This window comes from Loxodonta africana, chromosome 9 (genome assembly GCF_030014295.1).
Source record: "Loxodonta africana isolate mLoxAfr1 chromosome 9, mLoxAfr1.hap2, whole genome shotgun sequence".
NCBI classification, from domain to species: Eukaryota; Metazoa; Chordata; class Mammalia; order Proboscidea; family Elephantidae; genus Loxodonta; species Loxodonta africana.
In genome coordinates, this window is record NC_087350.1 from 76,179,065 (window position 1) to 76,192,398 (window position 13,334).

The following is a 13,334-nucleotide window of genomic DNA, read 5'->3' on the forward strand; positions in this document are numbered from 1 at the left end:
ACGAGCACTTAACCACTGCACCACCAGGGCTTCTTAGATAGAGAGATGAGGAAGAAGGGAAAGCTCTCCTTACAGTAGAAAGCTAACTAATAAATGCAGACAGAAATAGAAAAATCACCATTTGCCAACCCGAATGATGCTTAAGCCAAATGCTCCAAGTCCAGACTTCCATTTTTGTATGCAAAAGCATTAAAAACAGGGATGATTGTTAATTTACTAACAAATCTGTTGATGTGAATATATGGATGATATAATTCACATGTTAGTTATTACCCTTTGAGGTTGGCCATATGAATCTATATCAAAATTTAGAGCTCACTTGCAAATTGATGGCCACAAATTTGCCCTTCATTTGTTTTACACTACCAAACATCTAACTGGCCCTAACAAGGAAATTACTCTTCTGATGAGCAATAGAAAGAAATTTAAAAATCCACAGCTGCCATGAGGAAGAGTGACATAAGACAGAAGGCTGCTAGAATCGTATGCGCCCAGGGGAAAAAACAGAACTCTCAAGGAAATATATAGTTTCTGTATTATCTTTAAGATTTTAAACGTAACAAATGAAATAACCATAGCCTTTATGTATTTTCCTAAATGGCATATAAATGTAAATAATGATACTATTCAAACTAGAACTGCACGACTAAGCAGATTTATACTCAAGATATACTCAATTCCTCTTTATGCTGACTGCTTTAAATCTAGCAAAAGAGATTCATCATCCGCTACTTTCACCCGAGGTTTAAAAGTAACTTTTAAAGGCTCAGGGGTCGGGATTTCCCCTCCTTCGTGGGAAGGATATGCCGCTGTGGCCTGGTCACGTTCTGTTTCACTGGGCTCATCCTGGTAGAACTCACTGATGGGGCCCAGAGACTCGCTCCTGGCCACGATGTCCACGCCCAGCTCCTGGATGCCCTCCTGGCCTTCAGCCACAGTTCGGTCTTTAGGTTTTCTAAGATTACGCATCTTAAAAGCTTCCCTTGAGGGAGTTGCGTTAGACAAGGATTTCTTAAATCTTTCACCAGACTGCCGAAGCCTCTCCCCTGACTGCCGAAGCCTCTCTCTCCTCTCAGGGGTCACTATTCTAGTTCTAATTCTGTTTACTTTCTTGTCAAAATTCTGCCGTGTCTTCTGCATGTTCTCTTTGGAAAACGCTTTTTTGATATTATCAATCCGCTCCTTGCCTGACTTTCTAAGCCTAGCAGATTTGCTTTCTTCAACATAATACTCTTCATCAGAGGAGAGATCAATGGGAGGGTCAAAGACATCCTCCTCCTCCTCCTCCTCCTGATTCTCAGTTAGGCTCTGGTCTTTAACAATAGATAGGGACGTCGGACACGGAATCTTCTCCTGAAGAAGAGAAAAACAAGGCACGTTAGTGTTTTCTCTGCCCTGGAGATCAGTTTTTACCTTCCAACCATGCCTTTTGAATTTCCTCCATAGGACTATTTAGCCTCTCCCCCTCCTTAAATGTTGGTATTTCTCAGCGTTTCTCTCTCCTTGGCCCTCTCCTCTTCATCTCCCAAGCTTACCCTGAACATCCTCACTCACTTCCATACCTTCAAATCCAAGTGTAAGCTAGCTCGTAAATATTTTATCTTCACCTCTCCCCTTCACCTAAGATGAAAACACTTTTCTAAAGGATGGCCAGACTTCTCCCCTTCAATGTAACACAGGCACCTCAAACTTAACAGGCCCCCAAATCAAACCCCATCCAACATCCTCTCCACACCTGCTTCTTTTCCTGTACCTCACTGCACCAACACCCATCCAGGAGCCACCCAAGATAGAAACCTCAGAATCATCCCAAATATTTCCTCTCCTTCTCATTCCGTATCCAATAGGTTGCCAAGTCCTTTCAATAACACTGCTTCGTATCTTGTTTCTTCCCCCCTTCCTCATTCTCTCTACCAATGTCTTCATTCAGGTCCTCATCATCTTTGGATGGAGCTAGTACAATACCTCCTCACTGACCTCTCTATCTCGAGAACATAAGTATTTCTAAGTAATTCTAAAGCATAGTTCTGATCATGTCCCTCCTCTGCTTCAAAACTTTCAGGAGCTCATCAACATTCAAAGGGCAGAGTTTAAATTCTTTAGGATGATCATAAGACTCTCCACAGTTTGATCTAAACCTACTTTCCCACTCCTTCAGTTCCAATACACAACCACTTTTAATTCCTCAAACATTTTCACCCCGCTATGCCCTTGTATATGTGCTTTTTGCTACCTTAAATGCTGCCTCACCTCTTTTGGACTTTGCGAGTTGAATCTTTCTTCAAGACTCAATTCACATGTCCCTAACTTCCCTATGTGGCTAATTCTGTCCCCAGTTTAAACCAAAAAGATTCATAAAGGATCAAAAAAAACAATTTTTTTTTTTTTTTTTTTTTACCTCTATTTAAAACATCTATCACACATTGAATTGGAACTCTACTTTTATACATCGGTCTCCCAGAAGCCTTCATTAAATGAGGGAGTCCTTGAAAGTGGAGATATTTTGTCTTATTTATATTTTATGCCCAGTACTCATCATAGTGCCTTCTATATGGTAGGTATACTCAATGTAAATGTTTGCTGCATAACATAAGAAGCTTATTTCTTCACTCAACCCACCATACACCAGTCTATGTTCTAGGAACCGAGAAGCTTCTGTAAAGAAAACAGAGAGCATATATGCTAGTGGACGACAAATAAGTAAAGCATATAGTATGTTGGACAGTGATAAGTGCTAAGGTGAAAAAGCATGGAAGAGGGATATACAGTGATGGGGGAAGGTGCTATTTGAAATACAGTGATAAGAAAGGCTTCACAGTAAGGTGACACCTGAGCCTAGATCTGAAGGTAATGCATATATGTAGGGCAGGAGGGGGGAAGAAACAGCAAGGAGGCTAGAGAGTGATCAAGGGGCAAGAACAGTAGAAAAGAGGAGAAGACAGATAGTGGGAGACCCAAATCATGTAGGGCTCTGTATTTAGTAAGAAGAGCTGGGGTTCTTATTCCAAGTATGATGGGCAGCCACTACGATGTTTTGAGGAGGGTAGTGACATGATCTGACCCATGTTGTAAAGGACCACTCTGCTGAAAACAGACTATAGGGGCAAGCTCAGAATTAGGAAGACCACATGGCAACTATTGAGAGAAGCCAAGTAAAAGATGAATCAAGGTGTTGGCACTGGTAGTGGTAAGAAGCAGCTTGATTCTGATCTACTTTGAAGGTGGAGCCAACTGTATTTGTTGCCAGATTTGGACATGGAGTGTTAAAGAATGGCTCTCGAGTATATGGCCTGACAAAATGAAGGATAGATCTGCCATTAACTGAGATGGAAAGACAGTAGGAGGAAGACACCAGAGGGGAAGGATGGGATCTGAACCTGTCTTTCAGATCCCCAAGGGACATCCAAGCAGAGATGATGAATAGGTAGCTGGGTATATGAGTTTGGAGTTCAGGAGAGAGAGCTAGGCTAGGTATATAAATTTAGGAGTCATCAATGTAAAGATGGAATTTAAATGAGAGAGATCACTAAGAGACTGAACGAACGGGTCGACAATTCATTATACAAAATTTCTTAGGGTCGAAGTATGTTTCAGAATTCAAAATAGCTTAGATTTTGGAAAAATAATATGACACATTATATAACATTCCCAGGGAGATCTAGGGAAGAAACATTCTAAACAAAAATATGAATATTCACACTAAGTGGAGATAAAGACCATAACAGCTTCATGCTATTTCAGGTCAGGTTTTACCATCAAATGAGTTCAGATCAAGCTAGGTTTTGCTGCCAAATAAGTCATGGAAAAACTGTTAGACTTTTTTTATTTTATAATTATAGATTAAGTGATTTAGGACCTGTAGATAGAAAGGAAGAAATGACAAAAAAAAAAAAGTGAGTCAGAATAGCATCAGCCAGTAGAGCAGGAGGAAATCCAGGAGAAGGCTGTGCCTCCAGGAACCAGGGGGAAGAAAGTTTCAAGGAGAAGGGAGGAATCAACTGTCAAATGTATCAAAATGATAAGAACTGAATTTGGGAACATGACACGCACTGGTGACCTTGAGAACTAGCCCAGACCTCAGCTGCTAAATGAACCCAACTCACATTTAATGATTATTTCTAAAAATTAATGGACAAACTAAAGATTATGGGATTTTTAACTGAGCCATGAGTTCAAATTCTAAAAGAAAGTGCTCCTACTTGAGATCCAGATTATATCCAATCAAAAAATAAATTTATAAGAAACACACTTATGCGTGTTCTAAAACCTATCAACCTGACAGTAAAGAAGGATTCCTGGAACCTTTGGATACTTATTTAAAATTATTTTAAATTCTTTGGCTATAGTAGTGAAGAGTTTAGGAGCTAAAAAAGGCAGCAGTGGGCGTCTCATAACTCTCTGATGAATCAGTTAGATTCAGCGAAATTATTCCTCTCCTTTCCTGACACCTGCTGCAGGGAGTAGCTTCAGCAACACAGTGTGGGTTGGCATGTCCTGAGAAGATATAATTAGAAGAGGGAGGAGCCAAAAGATAATTATTGCTTGGTAGGGGAAAAAAAATCCTCACAACCCTGCTATGAAGAATTCTGATACAGTTCAACTCAACAATCACATATTCTTCTTCAACTGTAAACAAATAATACAAAATCAGGCTTTAAAACAAAACAGAGGTAGTCAGAGAAAGTACTTGTATGGGTCTATTTGTTGCAACTCCCATGAGTCAGAGATACCATGAGTTAATAATGAATGCACTGTAATAATAACTGAAGACTATAAATTTACTTCCAAATATAATTATTACATATCATTTTATGTAAAAGCTCAAGTAAAAAAGATGATTTCTGTAACAAGATGAATATTATGGATCATAGTAAGTGGTCTTGATTGAATATCAGAGTTATACAGTTAAGGGGATTTTGAATATATAGAAGTCAGGGATTTATTAGGGAATGACCAAGTATTTCCTTTGGTAACCACAGGCATGTGGCCAATCACCAAAATTGGTGGAAGATATGGTTATTCCTGGCTTGCATGATGAAAGGATCATTGAGGTGAAAGTATGTTCAAAGAGAAGGCATAATTGCACAGGAAATAGCAGAAAATTTATTTTTAAATGCCAATGTTCAGGATTTGGTGAAAGCTCAGCCATATACAACTCTATGAGATATAGTACCAATAAGATTAACACCAAAAGACACACCCAGGGAAAATTTTTGGTGGAAGAACACAAATGGAAACGAAAGTAAACTGTAGCTGTATTGTTCAGCTTCAAAGTTAATTTTACTGTAAGAGGCAATTTCAATATAACCACTTATAAATATTAATTATTAAGAACTAATTTTAACTAAGAATAACCATGTGAATATTGTACACGGTGTCCTAATATCTAATGAATCACTGAATCTAAGTTTTACATCCATTGTTATTTGCCTTTATCTTATCTCTATGAGATCTCCAATTAGAAGACAGCAATTGCTTTTTGAAAAACTGCTGCTTACTCTGGACAAATTAATTTCACAGAATCTTCATAGTATCATTTCTTACAAAGAAAGAGATCCTGACCTACAGTGGCACCTTGAGAGTTGCTTTTTCATGTTCTCTTCTATTTAGTCAACTATAGGGGCTCCAAGAAAGAAAAAAAAAAAAAGTAGTAAGTTAAGGGGTTAGGCAAATACTGAAGCATCTTAAAAAAGAGTTGTATCAATGGACAAAAAAGAGCCAAATTAGAACTTTCCAGACATTGCTTTGCTTTAGCCTTTGTAAATCCTGATTGGCGCCTGGCCCACTGTTTTGCACAAAAGTTCTCAGGAAAAGTGATTAGATACCAAGGATGTTTGGCAGGTGGAGAGTAACGTATGCCCACTACTGGTAATGCCCTTGAAAGGCAAATTGAAGAATGGATGCTACCTTCTCCAACACCAAATCTAGATCCTCATTATGTATGCCCACACTGGGACTGGCCTCTGAGACTAAGGTGACTGTTTTTTTTTTTTTCCAAATTTCTAAGCCTGAAAATAGACTTTCAGGGCAAAGGATTTCAAATGGCACAGTCCAACCTATCTACCTTTGAAATAAACAACTCTTCTCCTTTCTCTCTCCCTGTTCTTCTTCCTAAATAAGCAACAGGTTCCTAAAAACAGACCTAAAATAACACCTTGCCCATCCCAGTGTAACTTTATCAGTCAACAGAGGGCTATGATAAACTGTGCAAAGAACACTGTGGAGAGTTATGTCTACATCTCCAAATATCTTACAAATACCTGCCTATATAATCCAACTATGTTCCCGTTTCATTTTAATTCTTTTTGGGGTTCTTCCTATGCATATAAAATACTCACTTAAAAATACAGTTGTGACAACAATGTATATATGTACCAGTGAACATCCTTGCACTCATTGCTAATTTTCTGCTTAGAATATTAAGCAAATGTTTGTGTCAAAATGTTTGTGAATTTCTAGTCCTTAATGTATACTACCAAAACCACCCTCCAGAAATACTGTACCAGTTAACACTCCTACCAGCAGACTATGAAAGTGCTTGTTTTTCTGTACCTTAAACTCTGGGCATATAGTATCTGCCAATATTTAAACAGGTGAAAGTGGAATTCGGTTCTCATTTATTTTGTCTTTTGTGAACTGCCTGATAATGACTTTCCTGTTTTTCTATTGTGGAAGGAGAGTTCAATTTTTTCTTTTTGATTTGTAAAAGTTTTAAAAATAGAGATATTATACATTTGTCATGGCTACGTTCCTGTTTCAAAAACTATTGAGTGTCAGGTGCAAGAAAATGATTACATTAAATCAGTTGAGTAAAAAAGGCTTTATAATCATATGCAAGGATTTATGTAATGCCCACATTTATATTACCCCAGTGAAAATAAGAAAAACTACCTGATTGTTCATTTAGAGAACAGACAGCTTTTCTTGGCAAGTTATATTCTGAAGAGTTTATGTTTTATTGTTTAGTGCTTTCCAGGCTCTCCGTAAAAAGGGGAAGAAAAAAACCTATACTGTGGGATCCCTGGTCCTCATTTTCTCCTTCTATACAATCAAGAAGCTAAATGAGGGTTAACTAGAAGTTACACTACGAGAGGGCATCATGCACAGCTAACATACCAAAAAAGCCTTACCAATATTAAGTTTCAAAGACAAGAAACAGACTAAGCTATGATCTATGGTTCACATTACACAAAACAGTTGAGAAGCTCAAAATACTGAGGGTATGTTAGTTAACACAGAACTGGTTATGTTCTGAGATCTCCGCTGAGAATTCTATCACATCAATATATACCACAGTTAAAATGTGACATTGGAAACCTCTGTTATGACTTATTGGCAATTACAGAGGATGCAAGAGATTATAAAAATCAGGCTAACTACAAGGTCAAGCTTACCTGAAATATTACCACACGGAATTTATTTTTCTTCATTATTTCCTCTTGCTTGGATTCAACTTTTGTAACATGTATTTGTTGCTTCTCCACGCGGGCCTTCACGTCTTTAATGTGAGCACTGACTTTTCGGGTTTTCTCAAACAACTTGTTAACGATATAACTTGTGTTGCTGTGTGACTTTGAGAACTTCAGCAGGTCAATCTGGACAGATTTTATTGCGTCTTCCATTTCCCTGTGTCTCTCTTCTATTCTCTTCTGGCTTGCCTGAACACTGTCCACAATGGAAGCTACTTTGTCCAGCACAGTCACAATGGTGAGAGCTGCATCTTGGTCTTCGTCTTCTGTAACACTGGACAAGCGATTCTGATGGATTTTATCAGCATTTGAAGCAGACCCGTTATGCTCCATTTTATTTATTTCTCAGTGAAAGATGTCCTACCACAATCAATTCTGGCACTCAGAGCAAACAGCTTGATAACAGGCAACCGGGTTGTTTAAAGGGCTGGAAACCCCACCCCTGGAGACTGGTCAAGTATTTATAACTACAAATATTCATACGTGACTGTTCTGCAATATGAACCCTTGCAAAGCACTGGGTACTGTTCCAAACATGCCTGCTGTCTGACTAAGGGACTCAAATAAGAAGAGGAACGGATTTTTAAAAAGTTCACTAAAGCTACCATGTTACTTGTATTAGGCCTAGAAACCAAGTGACTAAAAAAGTAAACTTCTACTCTTGGATAAAGGTTTTTCAATTTAGGTATTTTCAAGCAGTATTTGTAAAAGAAAGGAAAACTGTGAACTAAAATCAACTTTTTCTATTAATTGTACTTATTAAATATACTGATAAAGCAATATCAAAGAATATAGTAAATAAACACACCGAAACAGAGGCCGTATTGTGAAAACATTATAACATGCTTTTCCAAATCAAATATTTAATTTTGAACATTCTTAAATTCTACATGCATACTTTTGAATACCTAAACTACATGATAAACAGCTGAATACATTCTATTCACACTTCAGATCTTTAAACAACAATCTATTAATACAGCTATAACTACAAGACAATTTGGGCAGAGATCTTAGGTAATTTTTTAAGCTCACTTTAAGAGCATCAATCTTTAACAATCGTTTTTTGTATTTTATTCACAAACACTGATAAAGTTTGCTTATTTATGTTAAAACAAGTATTTTCTTTAAAAATGAACGCATATTAAGGTAGTTTAACTGATAGGGGCTTTATTCCAATCTGTTAAGCAGCCTATTTTCTCAATATCTAAATCTACTTCCAGCAATCTGCTCCATCATTACTACCAGATACCTTTTCAAATTGTTAGAATTATTTTTCAAAGAGAGGAATAATCGAATTTCAGTCCATACATCTTATAAATATTTTACATCTAACACACATGGTTTTACAGTTCATGCAATAGGCAGTGTCTAAAAAATCAGTTGCTGAATCTCAAAAACATTTAAATATCTATTTAAACACAGTGTCTTCTAGTGTTTTTTTTGTAAGAAAAGTAATCTGTAAACATCTTTACCTTTAGTTCATGCTCTGTCATTGCTGTGGTCATTGTGGAAGCAGTGAATATAACTTTATAACCATTTGTAAAGTGGTCCATCTTTGCAAAAATATTACATTCCACGGGTAAAGAACAAGTCTTAGAACTACCATGTGGTACAAATACATGAAACCAATTTCTGTATTTAAAAACATAAAACAAAGACTACTAAACAGTCCAAAACTGTTGTAGCTGAATATTTCTAAATACGAGCCAATAATACTACACTGAAAATGTCCAAAAATAAGGCCTCTGAAATAAATATTTCCATTCTTTAAAAAAAGACATAATAAATGTACATCACATGGCCAGTGTATGTATAAAAGTCATCAGTTTAAACCATTCTGGATGACGTATCTGAAGGAAAATGGCCTAGGTTTTGCTTCTGACGACGTCCTCTGTTGTTTTTCGGGCATTTTCTGTTTCATTTTAAAAAGAAAAGGAAAAGTTTATTTCATTTAGGGTATCTCAATGTTTCCAGAGTCATACACATTTCACACACTGAGCCATACTGCATGCAATCACGTGAACAGGAAACAAGGCACTATTTGATGTGAGACAAGGCAAGAAGCAGTGCCATGTCAGGCTGCTACCTTCCTTACAAAGCCAGGGGAGGTGAGAGAATTGGATATAGGATGCCGGTATGGACATAAGCAGAGCTCATTCCCAGGGTCCACACTGCTGCAAATGCATCCCTGACAGGAAAGCCCACTCTTGCTCTGACCCAGCAACTTCCCATCCACAGTGACTGACCACATAAGAAACCTGTGGCAGCACCCTGACCTACGTACTTTCCCTGAACATCATGACAACCACTGAGCCTCTGGGTGGTGCAAATGGTTAAAGTACTCAGCTGCTCACCAAAATATTGGAGGTTTGAGTCTACCCAGGGGTGCCTCAGAAGAAAAGCCTGACAATCTACTTCCAAAAAGTCAGCCACTGAAAACCCTATGAAGCACAGTTCTACTCTGACACACATGGATGGGGTCTCCACAAGTCAGAGTTGTCTCACAGCAACCTCACATAACAGAGTAGAACTGCCCTGTAGGTTTTTCCTAGCTGTAATTTTTATGGAAGCAGATCACCAGGTCTTTCTCCCACAGAGCTACTGTGTGGGTTCCAAGTGCCAACCTTTTGGTTAGCAGCCAAGCACTTAACCATTGTAACACCCATAATCACTCCCAAAATGACAAAAATAGCTCAGATGAAGGGGAACTCAGGAAGAAGTGTACTTACTAAGCTCAGAAATTCATACGTAGAAACTGCCTGGTGATTTTAGACAGTGATTCAAAAAAACGAAAAGAAGTTGTTCCACACCCTGCTCAGGCATCCACAGAACACAAAGAACAGCCATGCTGGGAATAAGGGATATTCCCTGACTAAGTTCTAATTTTACTGTAAATGCTTCTCCATGGTGGTATGAATCTCACTGTATTGTAACTGCTCTTGTGCCTGCGCACCCACCAGAATGCAAACGTGTGAGCTCTTACTAGGCAGAGGGTGCTGTGCTACACGATGCAGAGTAAAGAGACTGGGATGTACACTGAGCCTTGGGTTTGAGTTTGGACTCTGCTATCAGCAAGCTGTACAACCTCAATTTCCCTACACATAAAATATTAAATTAGGACTTGGACTGGCCTCTAAAATCTCTGCCAGCAAGGAATTTATAATCTAATGGGAAGAACGTCTTATAATAATGAGTACTAGTACTCTAAAGTTTCATGTTTTTATTCAATTTCAAAAAGTACTAACTTGCCTGGACTTAAAAGCCTTGATAATGATGATATTTCCATTTTGTATACTGTTTCACAAATTTTTCTCATTAATCCTCATAAAAACACTCTGAAACACACTGAGCTGAAATCACCTCCATTTCATGAGAGGAAAGTGGTTGAGAGGTTAACCAACTCTCTTTTACCGTCACTAACTTACCATGACCTTGGAAAAGTCCCAACTTCCTAGAGCCATGGGTTTTTCATCTATAAATCTTATCATTCTATGCTTCTAAACACAAGAAAGAAATTCCAAACAGAAAAGCAGAAAAAAGACTCATGTGGTCCTGATAAGCAGGTCAATAAAACCCAAAAACCAAACCGGTTGCTATGGAGTCAATTCCAACTCATAGAGACCCTACAGGGGAGAGCAGAACTGCCCCGTAGGGTTTCCAAGGAGCAGCTGATGAATTCGAACTGCTAACCTTTGGACTGGCAGCTGAACTCTTAACCAGTGCACCAACAGGGCTCCACAAGCAGGTCAATGGAAACAGCCTTTTAAAGGAATACTCCTCACCACGTAATAGCCACCACGGGATAAATGAACAGTGTCCTATAAGGTGCTGTGTGGGAGAGGCTCTCCAAAAAGTTCAGTGAAGATGAGCCCAGGTAGATAATTACAATATTCTAAATCCAAGAGAGCAAGACATTCTGATTGAGAAAATACCACAATAAAAAGACAGGCCTCAAGGAGAAATCTGTGATAAATCCAAAGAAGTGACCCATCAGCCATGGAGTCAGTGGATACTGAAGACACTATCACACAGTTAAAAATATACAGTGAAAAAAAGAAAATTACTGCGATGTCTAACTGTGTCTGTGAGACAGCAAATGGATCTGGGGTACAAATTAGAGGCTGGCAATTTTAATATAACCTTCCAGGTAGTTTTAATTTAGTAGTTGACGATTATAGCACACTGGGAACAAACGCACAGAGTTCAATAAAAAGCTGGATTAGGAGTTGCAAGAGGCTGTAACTAGCTCTATGACCTTAACAAACTACGTCCCATTTCAGGGCTTCAGTTTCTTCACTTCTCCAGAATGAAGTGATGGACTCAAGGTTGCTTCCCACTGGCTCTCACATCCTTCAATCTTCTAAAGAAGGCACTATCAACAGACCTCAAAATCTTCCCTTTCCTTACCTTATTTTTCTTTCACCATTCAAATCACTTATTATACCACTCCTGCTTTACTTGAATGTCCTAAATGGTTTCCTTGCCTCGCACCTTCCCTACTCTGATGAATTCTCCAAATGACTCTCAGATTAGGGCTCTCAAAAAATGGTTTTTATCAAGTCCCTTCCCCTGCTCAAAAATCTTTAACTGCTATAAAATCAAGTTCAACTCCTGTTCCCATGTGATGGTCTTATTTTGTAAATATATTTCCCAAGATGCCGCAACATAAACACTACACTTGACTGTCCAGTGGAAAGCGAAAGGGTTTGGGAATCAAGCAGCAGTGACTCGAAATCCAATCACTTCCAGTTACTAGCTGGATGACCATGGGTAAATTACTTAATTTCTGAGCCTATGTGAAATGGCCACAGCCAGCCCTGTTGTTATATATTTTGTTTTTTCTCCTATATTTTCTTTCTTCTGACATTATTTTTTATGTCATTGTGCCCTTTTTTCCTCTTTTTTTTATTGTGCTTTAAGTCAAAGTTTACAATTCATGCCAGTTTCTCATTTAAAAACTTATACACACATTGTTATGTGACCCTAGTTGCTCCCCCTACTATGTGACAGCACGCTCCTCCTCTCCACCTTGTATTTCCTGTGTCCATTCAACCAGCTCCTGTACCCCTCTGCCTTCTCATCTCACCTCCAGACAGGAGCTGCCCATATAGTCTCATGTGTCTACTTGAGCTAAGAAGCACACTCCTCACCAGTATCATTTTATGTCTTATAGTCCAGTTTAATCTTTGTCTGAAGCATTGGCTTCAGGAATGGTTTTAGTTTTGAGCTAACACAGGGTCCATAGGCCACATCCTCTGGGGCCCCTCCAGTCTCAGTCAGACCATTAAGTCTGGTCTTTTTACTAGAATTTGAGGTCTGCATCCCACTTTTCTCCTGCTCTATTAGGGGTTCTCTGTTGTGTTCCCTGTCAGGTGTGCCCCTACTTTTAATCTACTGCCCAATTTAAAATCAGCAGTCTTGCCTAAGGGAAGATCATGTTTTACGGAATAAAGCGCACTAACTTTAGTGTCTAATGCACTGACTTTATGAAAACTATCTGTTACACGGAGGACTGTTTTGTAAATCAAGCTCCAGATGGCTGAAATTACTGAAGGTCTGACTTCTAGATCGATGGGCCACGAATGTCCTCTAGCTTACCAATATCTGTATTTGATACGCTCCAATACGCTACCTAAAATAATGACAGAGAGTAAAGAGATGATCTTTTGAGATTTCTGAACCAAACCTTAAAAGAGCAAGAAGAATAGACATGCAACTGAAGAAGCCTGCAAATGGATTTGGAGTATAAATTTGAGGCTTCAAGAAGATGTAGCATAGAGACCATATGAGCTCAATTTGCTCTGACTTTTCTCACGTCCAATTCTGTTCTGACTTACCTATTTCCATTCAGCTTGGAAAACA

The 13,334-nt window shown here is 38.5% G+C and overlaps 2 protein-coding genes across 2 annotated transcripts in view; both read right to left on the reverse strand.

Annotated features, from left to right (window-relative positions):
• Nucleotides 1–634: 634 nt before the first annotated feature.
• CAVIN4 (caveolae associated protein 4) lies at nucleotides 635–7,909 on the reverse strand. Its single transcript, XM_064291659.1, has 2 exons — nucleotides 7,395–7,909; nucleotides 635–1,353 (listed from the first exon to the last, which is right to left on the reverse strand). The coding sequence occupies exons 1-2, from the start codon at nucleotides 7,800–7,802 to the stop codon at nucleotides 685–687; spliced, it is 1,077 nt and encodes a 358-aa protein (XP_064147729.1). The 5' UTR covers nucleotides 7,803–7,909; the 3' UTR covers nucleotides 635–684.
• A 406-nt stretch (nucleotides 7,910–8,315) lies between these two features.
• LOC100670508 (myb/SANT-like DNA-binding domain-containing protein 3) overlaps nucleotides 8,316–13,334 on the reverse strand; it is a 164,479-nt gene continuing 159,460 nt past the window's right edge. The window contains exon 11 of the mRNA XM_023545094.2: nucleotides 8,316–9,384. Coding sequence (XP_023400862.1) covers nucleotides 9,300–9,384 — 85 coding nt within the window. The 3' untranslated portion in view covers nucleotides 8,316–9,299. The remainder of the gene's footprint in view (nucleotides 9,385–13,334) is intronic.